Below are 12,945 nucleotides of genomic sequence, written 5' to 3'. Positions count from 1 at the left end.
GTCTTTTAACATCAATAATCCTAGAAAACCCTTACTGTTTTAAATCAACTTTAAATAATCTTTAAAACAATTTCTATTTCAATTGGGAATAAGCCACAATTTAAGTCTAAAATAAGTTTATTGACGTTTTAATTTCCACTTCGGAAATCGTTCTCAAAATACAACACATCAACAAATTAAATAATAAAGAACAATTAATAATCTTTATTTTATAACAATTACAATTCAAAATTCCTCTTACACATATACAACCTACCCTACAGTTGAATATCAAATTTCCAATACAATTCTTATTACTTATTCATTGTTAAGATTTCACACACAATTAGTTATACCTAATTACACTAAGGTATTATAATTCCTCCCAGTGGTCTCTTCCCAGTAATTTTCTCTTCTTTCACATTTAGTTATTCAACCAATTAACTCATTTTCAATTCACTTACTTCTCTAATCACCACATTTGAATTTCTCTCCTTTTTTACACCAGCTTCCAATTATACAATCAATTTAATTTTATAGTCAATTCATAAAATATAAATAATTAAGTTTAAATAATAATAAAAATATGTTTATAACTGTCTTAATTTTAAGAAACTAATTTAATTAAAATTCGTATAGAGTTTAACATATGGGTCCTTGACCTGGTTTACTTTTTAATAAATATACAATCAATCTTGTTCCGATTGTCATTGTCACTTTAAACAGTCAATTATTATCACTTTTGACATATAAAAGTAGTTGGCATTTAACTTTTCTACAGTTCGGATATAGAAAAACTCTTTCGAATGTTCCCTGTAGACAATCCAAGTCCATCGGCATATATCCAGATAATTTAACAATTTTAAGTATGGCTATGCGTGCTAGAGACCGTGCACAAAGAGCGAGAATTGATCAACATCATCAAAATGAGAAAGGTCCAATACTTCGGTCATATAATGAGAGGACTTAAATATCGCTTACTCCGGTTAATCATTCAGGGCAAAATCGAAGGAAAACGTTGGGTCGGAAGAAAACAACTGTCCTGGCTGCGTGACATTAGACAATGGACAGGTCGAACGGTCGAGGAACTGTTTCATCTAGCTGCCAACCGAGAATCATTTCATCAGCTTGTCAATATGACGATAGCCAACGCTTGAATACAAGCACGGCACACAAAGAAGAAGAAGTATGGCTTAATCCATTTAAACCCAACCACTGTTTGGTTTTGTAAGTAAGTAATTGGCCACATGTTGACATATAATAGTCAAAATTTTACCTACGTTTTTATTAATTTAGTGGGATTGCTTGCTTTTAAGTTCACTGAAGATGGAATGATTAGTCCGAATACGTTTTTGAACTTAATCCTTTTGGATTTTAAATTTAATTTTTAATTAAATATAGCAATTACAAGACCCAAAAAGGGGTTGTCGAGCCAGTGTGATGATAATGATAGCAGTTACAACAGAAGTGTTTTACTTCTATGTTCGAGTTTTTTAACTACATTGTATACTGCCAACTTCTGGAGATTTTTAATTAAAAAAAAAATAATATTGAAATATCAGACGATAGTTGGAATACTTACTATTTAATTTCTTTTATTTGTTTACCAGACTCTGGTCTTTCTTTCGAACTGACAACAAAGTATTCATTGCCTTTTTTATAGTGGATATTACGTATCTTCCATGAGCAGTTGCAATTACCTAAAAATAAATTTAAAATATAAAGTCATCGGATATAAATAACAGTGTAAAACTACCATGACTCAAATTGTGTAAAGAATATTAATTCAGTAGTTAGGATTCCGACTCCACGTTTATCTAAGAAACTTAAAACATCTTGGGACTTTGGTCTAAAGAAGAATCCTATTGAATTTGGGGTCAATAGGTCCAATGTTAGAAAGAGAGAGAGAGAGAGAGAGAGAGAGAGAGAGAGAGAGAGAGGGAGAAAGAGATTACGACTGTTGACTATTTTTTGGCTTTCCATAACGCCTTGATGTTTATTGATTGTTTTAAATTTTATTTTAAGCCATTCTTTATCCAATTTTGAAGTGTTTTCTCACATGAGTTCATATTCCAACCAATTTTTTCCAATTTCTTTCTTATTATTTTTAGTTTGGGTATTTCATTGTAGCCCCCGTTCTGTAGCAATCGTATATTGTGGTTTTCAATAGTTTTATAAGTGAAGCATCTATAGGTAGGTATTGATTTAAATTTGTAGTCATATCGGTTTCTCTGTTTTTTCTGTCTTAATTGTTGAAGATGGACTTTAATGGAGACCAATTCCTAATAATCCAACAGCCTATCTGGAGAAAACAACAAAAGCCATTATCAATAAAATCTCTCTTCCAGTTGACATAAAACAATCTGTAATTCCTCGTGAAAAGTCTTCCAGAACACCTCGAATATATGGCCTACCCAAAATTCACAAACCCGATATTCCTCTACGTCCCATTGTCAGTGCATACAACTGCTCTACACAACCATTGGCCAAGTACTTGGCCAAAACTCTACAACCTCTCGTCGGATATGCTTTATCCTTCGTCAAAAATTCTTTTTATTTCATCGAACTTCTTAAGCAATATCACTATCTCACCGTCAAGCATTCTAGTAAGTTTCGATATCGGTTCACTCTTTACAAACATTCCTACAGACGAAACTCTAAACATTCTGAAAACTAAATACAGTATCCAGCAAGACCACTTATCTCTCATTAAACATTGAATGTCCAGCATTTATTTCATCTTGCAAAATCAATTCTACAGATAAATAAATGGTGCCCCAATGGGCTCTCTACTATCTCAAGTAATTGCCAATATCTTTATGGAAGACTTCGAGTCCCGAGCACTATCCACATCAATGCTCAAACCCACATGTTGGCTACGATATGTTGACGATACATTCGTCATTTGGCCCCATGGCAGGGATGCTTTGATGTCCTTTCAAATCCATCTGAATGGTATACATCTTAGTATCCAGTTTACGATGGAGGTGGAAATTGATTCATCCGTATCGTTTCTCGAAGTTATCATAAAAAAACCAATATCAAGGTTTTCATCACTCTGTTTATCGAAAACCCAGCCATACCAATCGTTAATTGCATGCCAACTCTCATCATCCCTCTTCACAAATTAATTCAGTCATTAATACGCTTGTCTCCATATCAATATGCCTTTGTGATGATGCAAGTAGACCCGCTGAGCTCTCTAGTTTAAAACAAGTCCTCATCCAAAACGGTTACCGCGAAAATCACATCAACAGGAGCATCCACAGACATCAATCCCCCACTCAATCTCAACCCAAAACTTAGACCCTCATCATACGAAAGCTTTTCGTCCTTACATCAAAGGTGTCACTGACAAAATCGACAAAATTCTAAAATCAAGAAGAATAAAGACAATATTTAGCCGCCAACAAAAACTTTCATCTCTTTTCCGACCAATCAAAGATAACATTCCAAATGAACAACACGGAGTTTATAAAATTCCTTGTGCAGACTGCCCCTCATCTTATATACGCCAAACAAATCGTAGAATCCAAAATAGGATTTATGAACATTCCATTTCTGTTCTCTAGTCCGACTCAATTTCAGCTCTAGATCAACATCTTCATACAGGTCACAAAATTGATTTTGAAAACTTCAGAACCATAGCCCCCATCCGCTTCTATAAAACAAGAATTATCCGAGAAGCCATAGAAATTGAAAAAAGGTCAAATTGTCTCAATAAAAGAAATGAAGGCATACGGTTACCTTCGACTTGGAGACTTCTCATAAAGAAAGTACCGTTCGCTCCACCCGTCAATCAAAATCCTACTGTCAGAAACGTTCGCGCCAACCCCCGCGCCCATCACGGCGCCAATCCTCAAGCTAACCCCCACGCCAACCTCCACCCAAACCAACATTGATTAGTGATCAGTGCAGTAGTGTCTGGGGGATCGAGAGACTGAGACTTCGGAAGCCCTGAATAAGACATCGAAGAGGATATTGAAAGCTCGGCGCATGATAATCGACGCAATTCAACTTAAGACTGTTGAGTTTAATATTAATTCCTGTAATAGTATTAATCTTAGCTCTAGGTTTAGTTGTACTAACCGCGGAAACCTTTTGGAACATGTGTTGGAACATGGAAATTGTTTTGATATTATTGTTAGCTTATTATATTTTAAAACTGTTTCTATGTTTCATCAAATATTTACCTGTTTCTTGCTGTACATCCAATTCAAAACTTGCCGTATTCTGAAAATAAACAATAAATAAATATATTTATATAATCCATTAAAACATAATTAAAATAAATAATTTTAGGAGTATGTAAATAATTATAGGGAAAGGAGTATTTTCCATTAATTTTATATATTTTATATACATCTGTTCTTTACGTATTTTACATAAAAAAACTGACTCAGTTCTGCTTTTCTTATAAAAAACTGAAAGTTTTAATTTTCATGGTTCATAAGTTAAACTTTTGCTTCTTTTTGAGCTACATGTAGTGGTGGGCATATCAATTTCAGACTACGATAAAAATGACTTTGTATCGTAGTCATTTTCACGAATATCTTCAAGCGCTTTTGGTAAAAATGTTAAGTAAGAATTTTTTCACCTAAACGAGTGGGGGAGACCGGGGCTAGTTGACGAAAGGGGTTAGTTGAGTAATTGCCTATAGTTCCTCTAATGTGTAACAGATGTCGACTGTAGATACGATATCTGTCAACTGCGCATGTGCAATCTTTGAAATGACATCAAAAGTGACAATCTCCAACCTAAAAAAATCGGCAAATTTATAAAAACGATTTAGGCATAAAAATCGGAAATTTTAAAATATTTATTTCTACAGGTAAGTACATAGTTGTTACATTCATAACTAAAATATAGAGAATAAATAACTTGTACCCTGGGTAATAAGAAACAAAATTACATTAATATAATGTGTATTGACGACTTTGATATTAACCGTCCAAGATTTTTTATTTTGTTGTAGTAGCATATGGAGATTGTTAACTTTGCATCAGATAATTTAAAATATTTAACGTAATACACGTTTATGAGTGAAGATAAGGATTATAATAAATTATTATATAAGTATTATTATAAACTTAAATTGATTTATTGTTGTTGAAAGTAAACAAATTATTAATGAACTAAATTTAAATGACATATTCTGGTAAATCTTGTATGGGTTGGCATAAATCGTTGTCTTCAGGTGGATGTTTTCAAAAGTTGTCTCGTTCTAAAACGTGTTTAAAATAGCTTAATTCTTCAGTACTCTTCCATAAAAAACTGAAGTAATGTCCGACATAAAACAGAGTGTTTGTATTTTTTCCAACTTGTGAACAACTTTCATAATTTCTGTAAAATAAACTTCATTAATGTAGGAGTCCTTTCGGTTTGAAAAAAAAAGCTACCAGAAAACTTCCAGACACTTATTTAAATGCACATTTTTCCCATATGCCATCGGCGTAGAGAGTTTACCATGTATATTTTTTATATAGGTATTTATTTAAGTTAGACTGGTTTGAGAAAATTTTACTACATTTAAAATAGTTCACTGACATATTTACTAATTACGTAAATAGGAAACTATTAAAAACAATTTTTATTCGACAAGGCAAGATACCGCTTAACATTTTTATTTGAAGGTTCGAAATATTTCGAACTCAGTCGTCTCGCACATGCGCCGTTGACGGATCGGGCCCTGTAATTAATCGCTCCTCGATACTCTTGCTCCTCCATTTTACAATATCGCTGTTATGGTCGCTTGTGTTTTGTGTGGGTGAGATCGAGAAATCTAAAATCCTTGGTCTTTAAACATTTTCGTGTTTATTATCTTTAAAATCATTCGTTACAAATTTTACTACAATTTTTGAGAAGTAATATACATTGACTATGATTTGACGTAATTTATTTGCATGGGGCTTGTCGACTAAGCCGTGCCGGGGTATGTTGACTTAGTCGACAAACTCCATCATGTACTCAAATTTCAGAATTTGTGATTTAAGTTGGCATTTTACAATGGATTATTAAGTTGATAGTAATTTCGAGGCATTTGGAAACTATTAGCAACTGTTATATTGCATAATATGTTTCTCCAAATGTAAATCTATCTAAAGCGTTAATCGTCTTTATTTTTGTTACAGAACAGAAGAACTATGAGAACTACAAGAGGAAAAGTGATAAGGGCAAGACAACATCCGATATCATTCAACGGGCAGTTTCAACAGTTTTAAATGATGCTATGTTGTAGTTAAAGCTTCAGCACCATGTAGTTAAAGCCACATCACATGGTGGGAATGTAAAGCTATAAATAGAACGAGTAGGTTATTTAAATAGGTGAAATATTTTTTTTGACGAACAAGAGACACTTCTAGCTAATTACCTGAAACAAGCTTTGTATATTTATTATGGTTTAACCCCCAAGAAGCTCAGAAAGTTTGCCTTCCACTGTACCAGTGCAAACCATTCAAGAGTTCCAGATATCCGAACAAACAATAAAATGGCAGGTCCAGATTGGTATACATCTTGTATTAACAGGAATAGAACATACACTGTACCAGTGCAAACCATTCAAGAGTTCCAGATATCCGAACAAACAATAAAATGGCAGGTCCAGATTGGTATACATCTTGTATTAACAGGAATAGAACATTATCCTTAAGGACACCACAAGCCACTACTTTGTCAAGAGCTACTTCATTTAACAAATCAAATGTAGACATGTTTTTCCACAATTTACAGATAGTATATCAGCTTTGGAATTTGCAAGCATCGGATATTTCGAACGTTGACGAGACGGCTATTACAACTGTTGTGAAACCGGATCGAATAGTGGCAAGACGTAGCTTCAAGAAAATAGGCAAACTCACTTCTGCAGAAAGAAGAACCCTTGTAACCCTCACTGTTGCAGTTTCAGCAAGCGATAATACTGTTCCTCCGTTCTTAATTTTCTCGAGAGTAAACCACAGGAATCACTTTATTAGAGATTCACCTCTCGGAAGCCTTGGAGATGCAAATCCATCGGGATGGATGACAAAACAACATTTTGTGAAATTTGTCAAACAATTTGTATTTCACACAAGATGTTCTAAGAAGCGCCCTATACTTTTGCTGCTAGACAACCATGAATCCCCTCTTACTATCGAGGCGTTAGATATTTGTCAGAAACACGGAGTAACAGTTTTATCTTTCCCACTGCCCGCACTAATTGCAGCCTCTAGATAGGAGTGTTTACGAATCCCTAAAAGATACTGTAAACAATCCAGATAAGACATTTTCCGTATATGATATTCCTGGCATTGTAAAATTGAGTCTGCCTCTAGCTGCTACGCCAACCAATATAATGGATGGGTTCTGTAAAACAGGGATATGTCTTTTTAATAAGGGTAGTATCTTCACAGGGAGTGTCTTCTTGCCATCATATGTGACAGATAGGCCTACACTAACAAATGAAGAAGAAAACGCTACCGAAAACAACCGAAATATTTTAACAATGAGCAAGCTAAAATCATGGAGAATCCACCGAAAATTATAAAACATTTCTCAGATGTCAACAACAATTTGTCTACAAACACAGTCGCATCGACAAAAATAGAACCTGTAAGTTCGATATTGCTCTCCCCCTAAAGAAGTAAGGCCGTGTTCAAAAGCAGATCCTCACAAAATTCGAGAAAATCACGGAGGCAAAGAGACAAACTGCTATTTTAACCAATACTCTGATAAAAGATGCTGTCGCGAAAGAAAGACAGAATGCTAAAGAAAAGAAAGATCCACATAAAACAAAAACATGCAACCAAAAGAAAGACATCAAGAACAGGAAAATTAGAGACGGTCGAAAATTTCTTTTCCGGAAAGAAAGCCCGATTCCGTCCGATACGTCTGCAGCTCATCATGACCCTACATCTTCTGAATGTGAGAGTGAAACTGAGTGCTTAGTATGTGAAGAACCCTATCGAACTAGCACTAGAGATGATGACTGGGAGCAATGCACCCATTGCAGAAGATGGGCTCACATCACATCAAATGCACGAACAAAAGTAATATCAATTTTTTTCATATGCATCAATTGTGATTCAGATGATGATTTGTGAGTTTCGTTTTTAATTGTTAGATTTTCTTAATATCAGTGGTCGAAATAAACGTGAAAAATTGAATCTGCATTAGTTTTTGGATTGTGTCACTATTATCACCCCTATAATATCACTAATAAAATATCGAGTCAACTAACTTCAGGCCGTTAGTTAACTAAACCCGCACAAGGGGCTAGTTGACTTATTTTACAAGGCAATCAAAATTTGCTTAAAAGTTTTTTCTAAGGAGAATTCGAAAAAATTGAAAATGTATGTACAATACCTGAAGGAGTGTTGAGCCAGCTGACATACTTGAATTTAACAGTATGTAAAAAATAAATCAGTAAAAATTAATTATTTAAAAAGTAAGTCAACAAACCCCGCTCTCCTCTAAATATAATTATAGAAATAGAAATATAGAAAACATAGAAGTTCTCTAAAATTGAATATAAATGAAATGGACATTCTTCTCTATTTGAAAGTAAATGGTTTGCAACTAAATTGCAGCTTGATGTACCAGAGAATCTTGACCAACATTAGATTTTTTAATATTATTAAATTATAAAGGTTTGTAGCATTTATCGTGGTATCTGGCTCCAACTCCTACTAAATTATCTACTCCAAAGCGTAGCATTGGTAATTATCCAAAGCAAATTTATTAAAAGAATCCTTGCAAATATCTAACAAATTGTAACTTATATGTTATCGTTAACTAAACTAATAAATAAAACAAATTTTTAAAATCAAAATCTACGTCACCAATACTGTGTCTGAAACTTGATGTCCTAGATTCATCGCTTCATGTTTTCAAACTTTCTTCTAATACGAGTTGGACCTGATGACAACGAATTTTCACAGATAATGCAAGAAGATTTTTCATCCATGTTATGGAATAAGACGAAATCTATTTAAAACTACCTTTTAATTATTTATTATTCAAATCGAAAACATACATTTTTTTTAATTCTTAAATGAAAATTATGGATTATAAAATTTATTATGTGCAAATAATATTTATTCAAAACTATTCTATCTAAAAAATGTCTAATGTAAAAGCTATAAATGTAATCACGTACATAGTTAAATTCTTGTTAACTGTAAAATAATGATTCACTTCCGGATTTTATTTAGACGATATTTCAATGAATCAATATTAACAACCTTAATACAAATAAAAATAATAATGGCATTTGAAGGATTGTTATTCTCGCCGTTTTCTTAATTACATTCACTCGAAAAATAAAACTCGAGATGTTTTGACAGCATGATCTCAATGAGTACATTTGGTTTTATCAAAAATTTATTTTTATGTTTGTATCTGGCAATAGTATATTAGCGATTTCTCATTATTCTGTAATATTTGTATAGTCTATTTAAGCGTTCTTGGGATGTACGTCATCATCTCTTGTACACACACACACACACACTATAATGTACACTATATATAAATTTGTACACTATATATATTTATATGTACACACACACTTGTTTTTTCCGACCCCGAGTGGCTATTAGAGTAATCCGAGGGCGGACGGGTCACTATAATTCTGTCTACTACACTCTACTACTCTTCTCTCGACTAAGGGAGTAAACCCTAACAGAAAATCCTGGTCCTCCTGGTAGGGGGTTGGGACGTAGGGCCTGCTCCTCTACACCCGTGAAAAAGCTTACTGCAAAAAATTCTAAAATCCAGCCTCGGAATACGGACGGGAAAAAACGAAGACGACGTAGCAAACGAACAAGGACTTTGAATATAAATACATGGAATATCCAAGGGTGGAGAACCAAGTCAGACGAAGTCATGGCAGAAGTAAAGAAAATAAAATCAGATATCACGGTTCTTACCGAAACAATGAAAAAAGGCCAAGGTAGTGAAGACATAGGAGGTTTTATAAATATTTAAAGTGGAGTAGAGAAAGACAAAAGAGCACAAGTAGGGGTATCAATATTGATAAAAAAAGACTTAAAAGGAAACCTGAAAAGCTGGGAGCAGATCAATGAGAGAATTATTAGAGTATCTATTACGAGGAAAGGGCACCTCGAGATCATTGGAATATATGCTCCGTCAGAAAATGCATCAAAAGCAGCTAAACAAATATTCTACGAAACTTTATCGGAACTCATTGAAAATATAAATAGCCGCAAAGAAATTGTGTTGTTGGGAGATTTTAACGCTTGGACAGGAACAAAAACAATTGACAAAGTCGTAGGAAAATATGGTGACGCTAAAACAAATGAAAATGGGGAACACTTAATCGAATTCTGTAAACAGCACTCTCTGAAAATCCTAAACGGATTCTACCAACATAAAAACATACATAAGTACACCTGGGTTCAACCAACGAGAAACACAAAGTCAATTATAGATTATGTCATCACAAAACAAGAAACACACATACAAGTTGAAGACATAAGAGTACTAAGAGGACCGGAGTGCGGAACTGACCACTATATGGTAAGATCAAAATGTTACCTACAGTATCGACCTCGGCTACTACATCAAAATGACAACCAACTAGCTCAATCAAAACCCCTGGAATCGAATCTACCTAAATACAATATTGATGTACTGCAAAACGACTCGACATCATTCTTATATAAGCTGCGACTCAGCCAAAAATTGGCAAACCTGATCTACTCCTCAGCCCAGAATATCTAGATAAAGAGATAATCAATAAAATCAATGAAGCAGCTTACGAAGCGCTCGGCACAATCCAAAAGAACAAAAATAATACTCCATTGTGGTGGACAAATGACATCGCCAATGCAGTACACAACAAGAAACAAGCATATCAAAAGTGGCTACAAACAAATGATCCAGATGATAGACGAACATATGCAAGATCAAACAGAGAAGTAAAAAATTTAGTAACTAAAGCAAAAAATATTTTCTGGGAAAGTAAATGCGAAGTTAAATTTCTTTTCTATATATATATAGTAGATCAACAAAACAATTTAAAAACCGATTTAGAAAATAAATTTCCACAATATCAAAACGATTTAAACAACAACAAAACTATTTAGAAAATAAAATAGAACAACAGCAAGACGATTTAAAATCTAATTTATAAAGCCAAATAGTTGAGTTAGAAAGATAAATTTATACTCAAGCTTCTTTATCTAATATTGGTGTCAGTAACTAATGTTGAATTACAACAGCTTCATCGTTTTCACACATTTATTATCACCCTAATAATTTTTCACCACCAAACCACCCTCAAGGGGAGCGATTCTGCTGGCTTACGGTTAAAGCTGGTAGAATTCCAAAACAAATATATTTATAATATACCACAGTACTCTGCTAGGTTTTTACGAATTTATTACGACACTAGTCCTTATGAGAAGTCAATAATTCTGTTAATATTTCTGGTTAATATTTAAGGTGATGAAAAATCTATTTTACAATTTTACTGTACTGTACTTGTTACTAAAAGTATAAATTATTGCTTTCCAGGTTTTTACTGAATTTGATCCACCTTCATAATTTTTGACCTCTATGCCACAGTTAATGGGAAACATTCAACAAGTTAGCTAAATGCAAAATCTTTTTGGAAATACAAAAGTGCTCTGGTAGATTTTTACTATATTTTTACCAGCCTAGTAATTTTTTTCTCAACTTCCCTAATTGAAAACATTCCTAAATGTTACTCTGTGTTAACTAATATTTATTTTTTAAATAATGTTAAAAATGTTGAAAATTTTTTAAATGTTGAAAATATGAAAATACTTTATTCCAAAAATTATAAATTTTAACTGTTTTAAAAAATTGACTCTGATTCGAGTCGTGAGTACATGGCTAAGTAAAATCGAATCCTGAGTCCCTTTTATGAATATAAAATAAATGAAATCAAGTTGAGTTTTAGTAAATACAATGGAATTGTTATATTTCACAGAATAATTACTAGGTAAGAAATATTCAAATTAAAATAAATTTATTTCTACTTATTTATTTGTCTATTACATTAATTACCTAATTGTAAACGAGGGCGCACCTTGCGCACCTATTGTTAAAAGATTAAAAGATTTGTATTTATTAGGTACATCCATAGAACTAAGCGAAGTGTACCGCCAATCAAGGAGTAGGGGCTGCAGTTATAATCGGATATTAGATTGATACCGCCCTCTTCACTATTATTCAACTTTGGCAGTATAGTGCCTCTGTACTGTCCCTAAGTGTGATTTATGCCGAGTACAATAGTTTTTGAGTAATTTTTAATAGTAAAAACCAGTGCACATTCATCTACACACGATCACGTCTAGAGTTGATTTTCAACTCTTGAAATACGAAAAGTGCATTTTTTTATACCGGACGAAAAAGTACGACTTTACGCCCCCAAAATTAGAGCGTAAGATGCGGAATTTACGCCCAGTGTGTTAGGTGAAAAATATGAAGATAGTAAAAAATAGTAAAAGGTTGAAGTAAAAGTACAATACAAAAAAATTATTAAAAATACCTTCTTTAATTTTGTTTTATCAGTTCAAAAATCAACATAGCAGAATTATTGGCTTCACATAGAGGGGTAAACAATTGTGAAGGTGGTAAATGAATTGGAAAAGCTTTGTAGCACACAGTAGTATTTAAAAATTACTTTCTTTATTTTAACCTAAGTTACCACGGATTAGTTGAGAGGAGAAAAATTAGTAAAAATCGAGCAGAATCATGTGGTATTTTAAAATTTTTATTTGAATTAGCTAGCTTAATATTCTAGCTTAATATGCTTTAGTAGAATGATGATGATTGTATGTAGCTCTTTTCCAGTTCTTAAATTTTTGAGTACTTAAAAAATAATTTTTGATGGTTTTTACTGCCTTGTTCTAATTTCAGTCCAAATTCTTTCCGAGATTTCTGTTGCGCTTCTTTGATTAATTGTTCTACATTTTAAGATTTTGCTTTTTATATACTCTCATA

At 33.1% G+C, this 12,945-nt stretch overlaps 1 protein-coding gene across 1 annotated transcript in view; it reads right to left on the bottom strand.

The window, feature by feature from the left end:
* Positions 1-12,945, bottom strand: part of LOC140434673 (uncharacterized) — a 66,328-nt gene that overhangs the window by 21,956 nt on the left and 31,427 nt on the right. Inside the window, exons 2-3 of the mRNA XM_072523094.1 lie at positions 4,173-4,212; positions 1,562-1,679 (exon numbers count right to left, since the gene is read on the bottom strand). Of these exons, the coding sequence (XP_072379195.1) occupies positions 1,562-1,679; positions 4,173-4,212 (158 nt within the window). The remainder of the gene's footprint in view (positions 1-1,561; positions 1,680-4,172; positions 4,213-12,945) is intronic.

Source organism: Diabrotica undecimpunctata, chromosome 2, assembly GCF_040954645.1.
Source record: "Diabrotica undecimpunctata isolate CICGRU chromosome 2, icDiaUnde3, whole genome shotgun sequence".
Lineage (NCBI taxonomy): Eukaryota > Metazoa > Arthropoda > Insecta > Coleoptera > Chrysomelidae > Diabrotica > Diabrotica undecimpunctata.
This window is presented reverse-complemented; position numbering and strand designations above follow the sequence as displayed.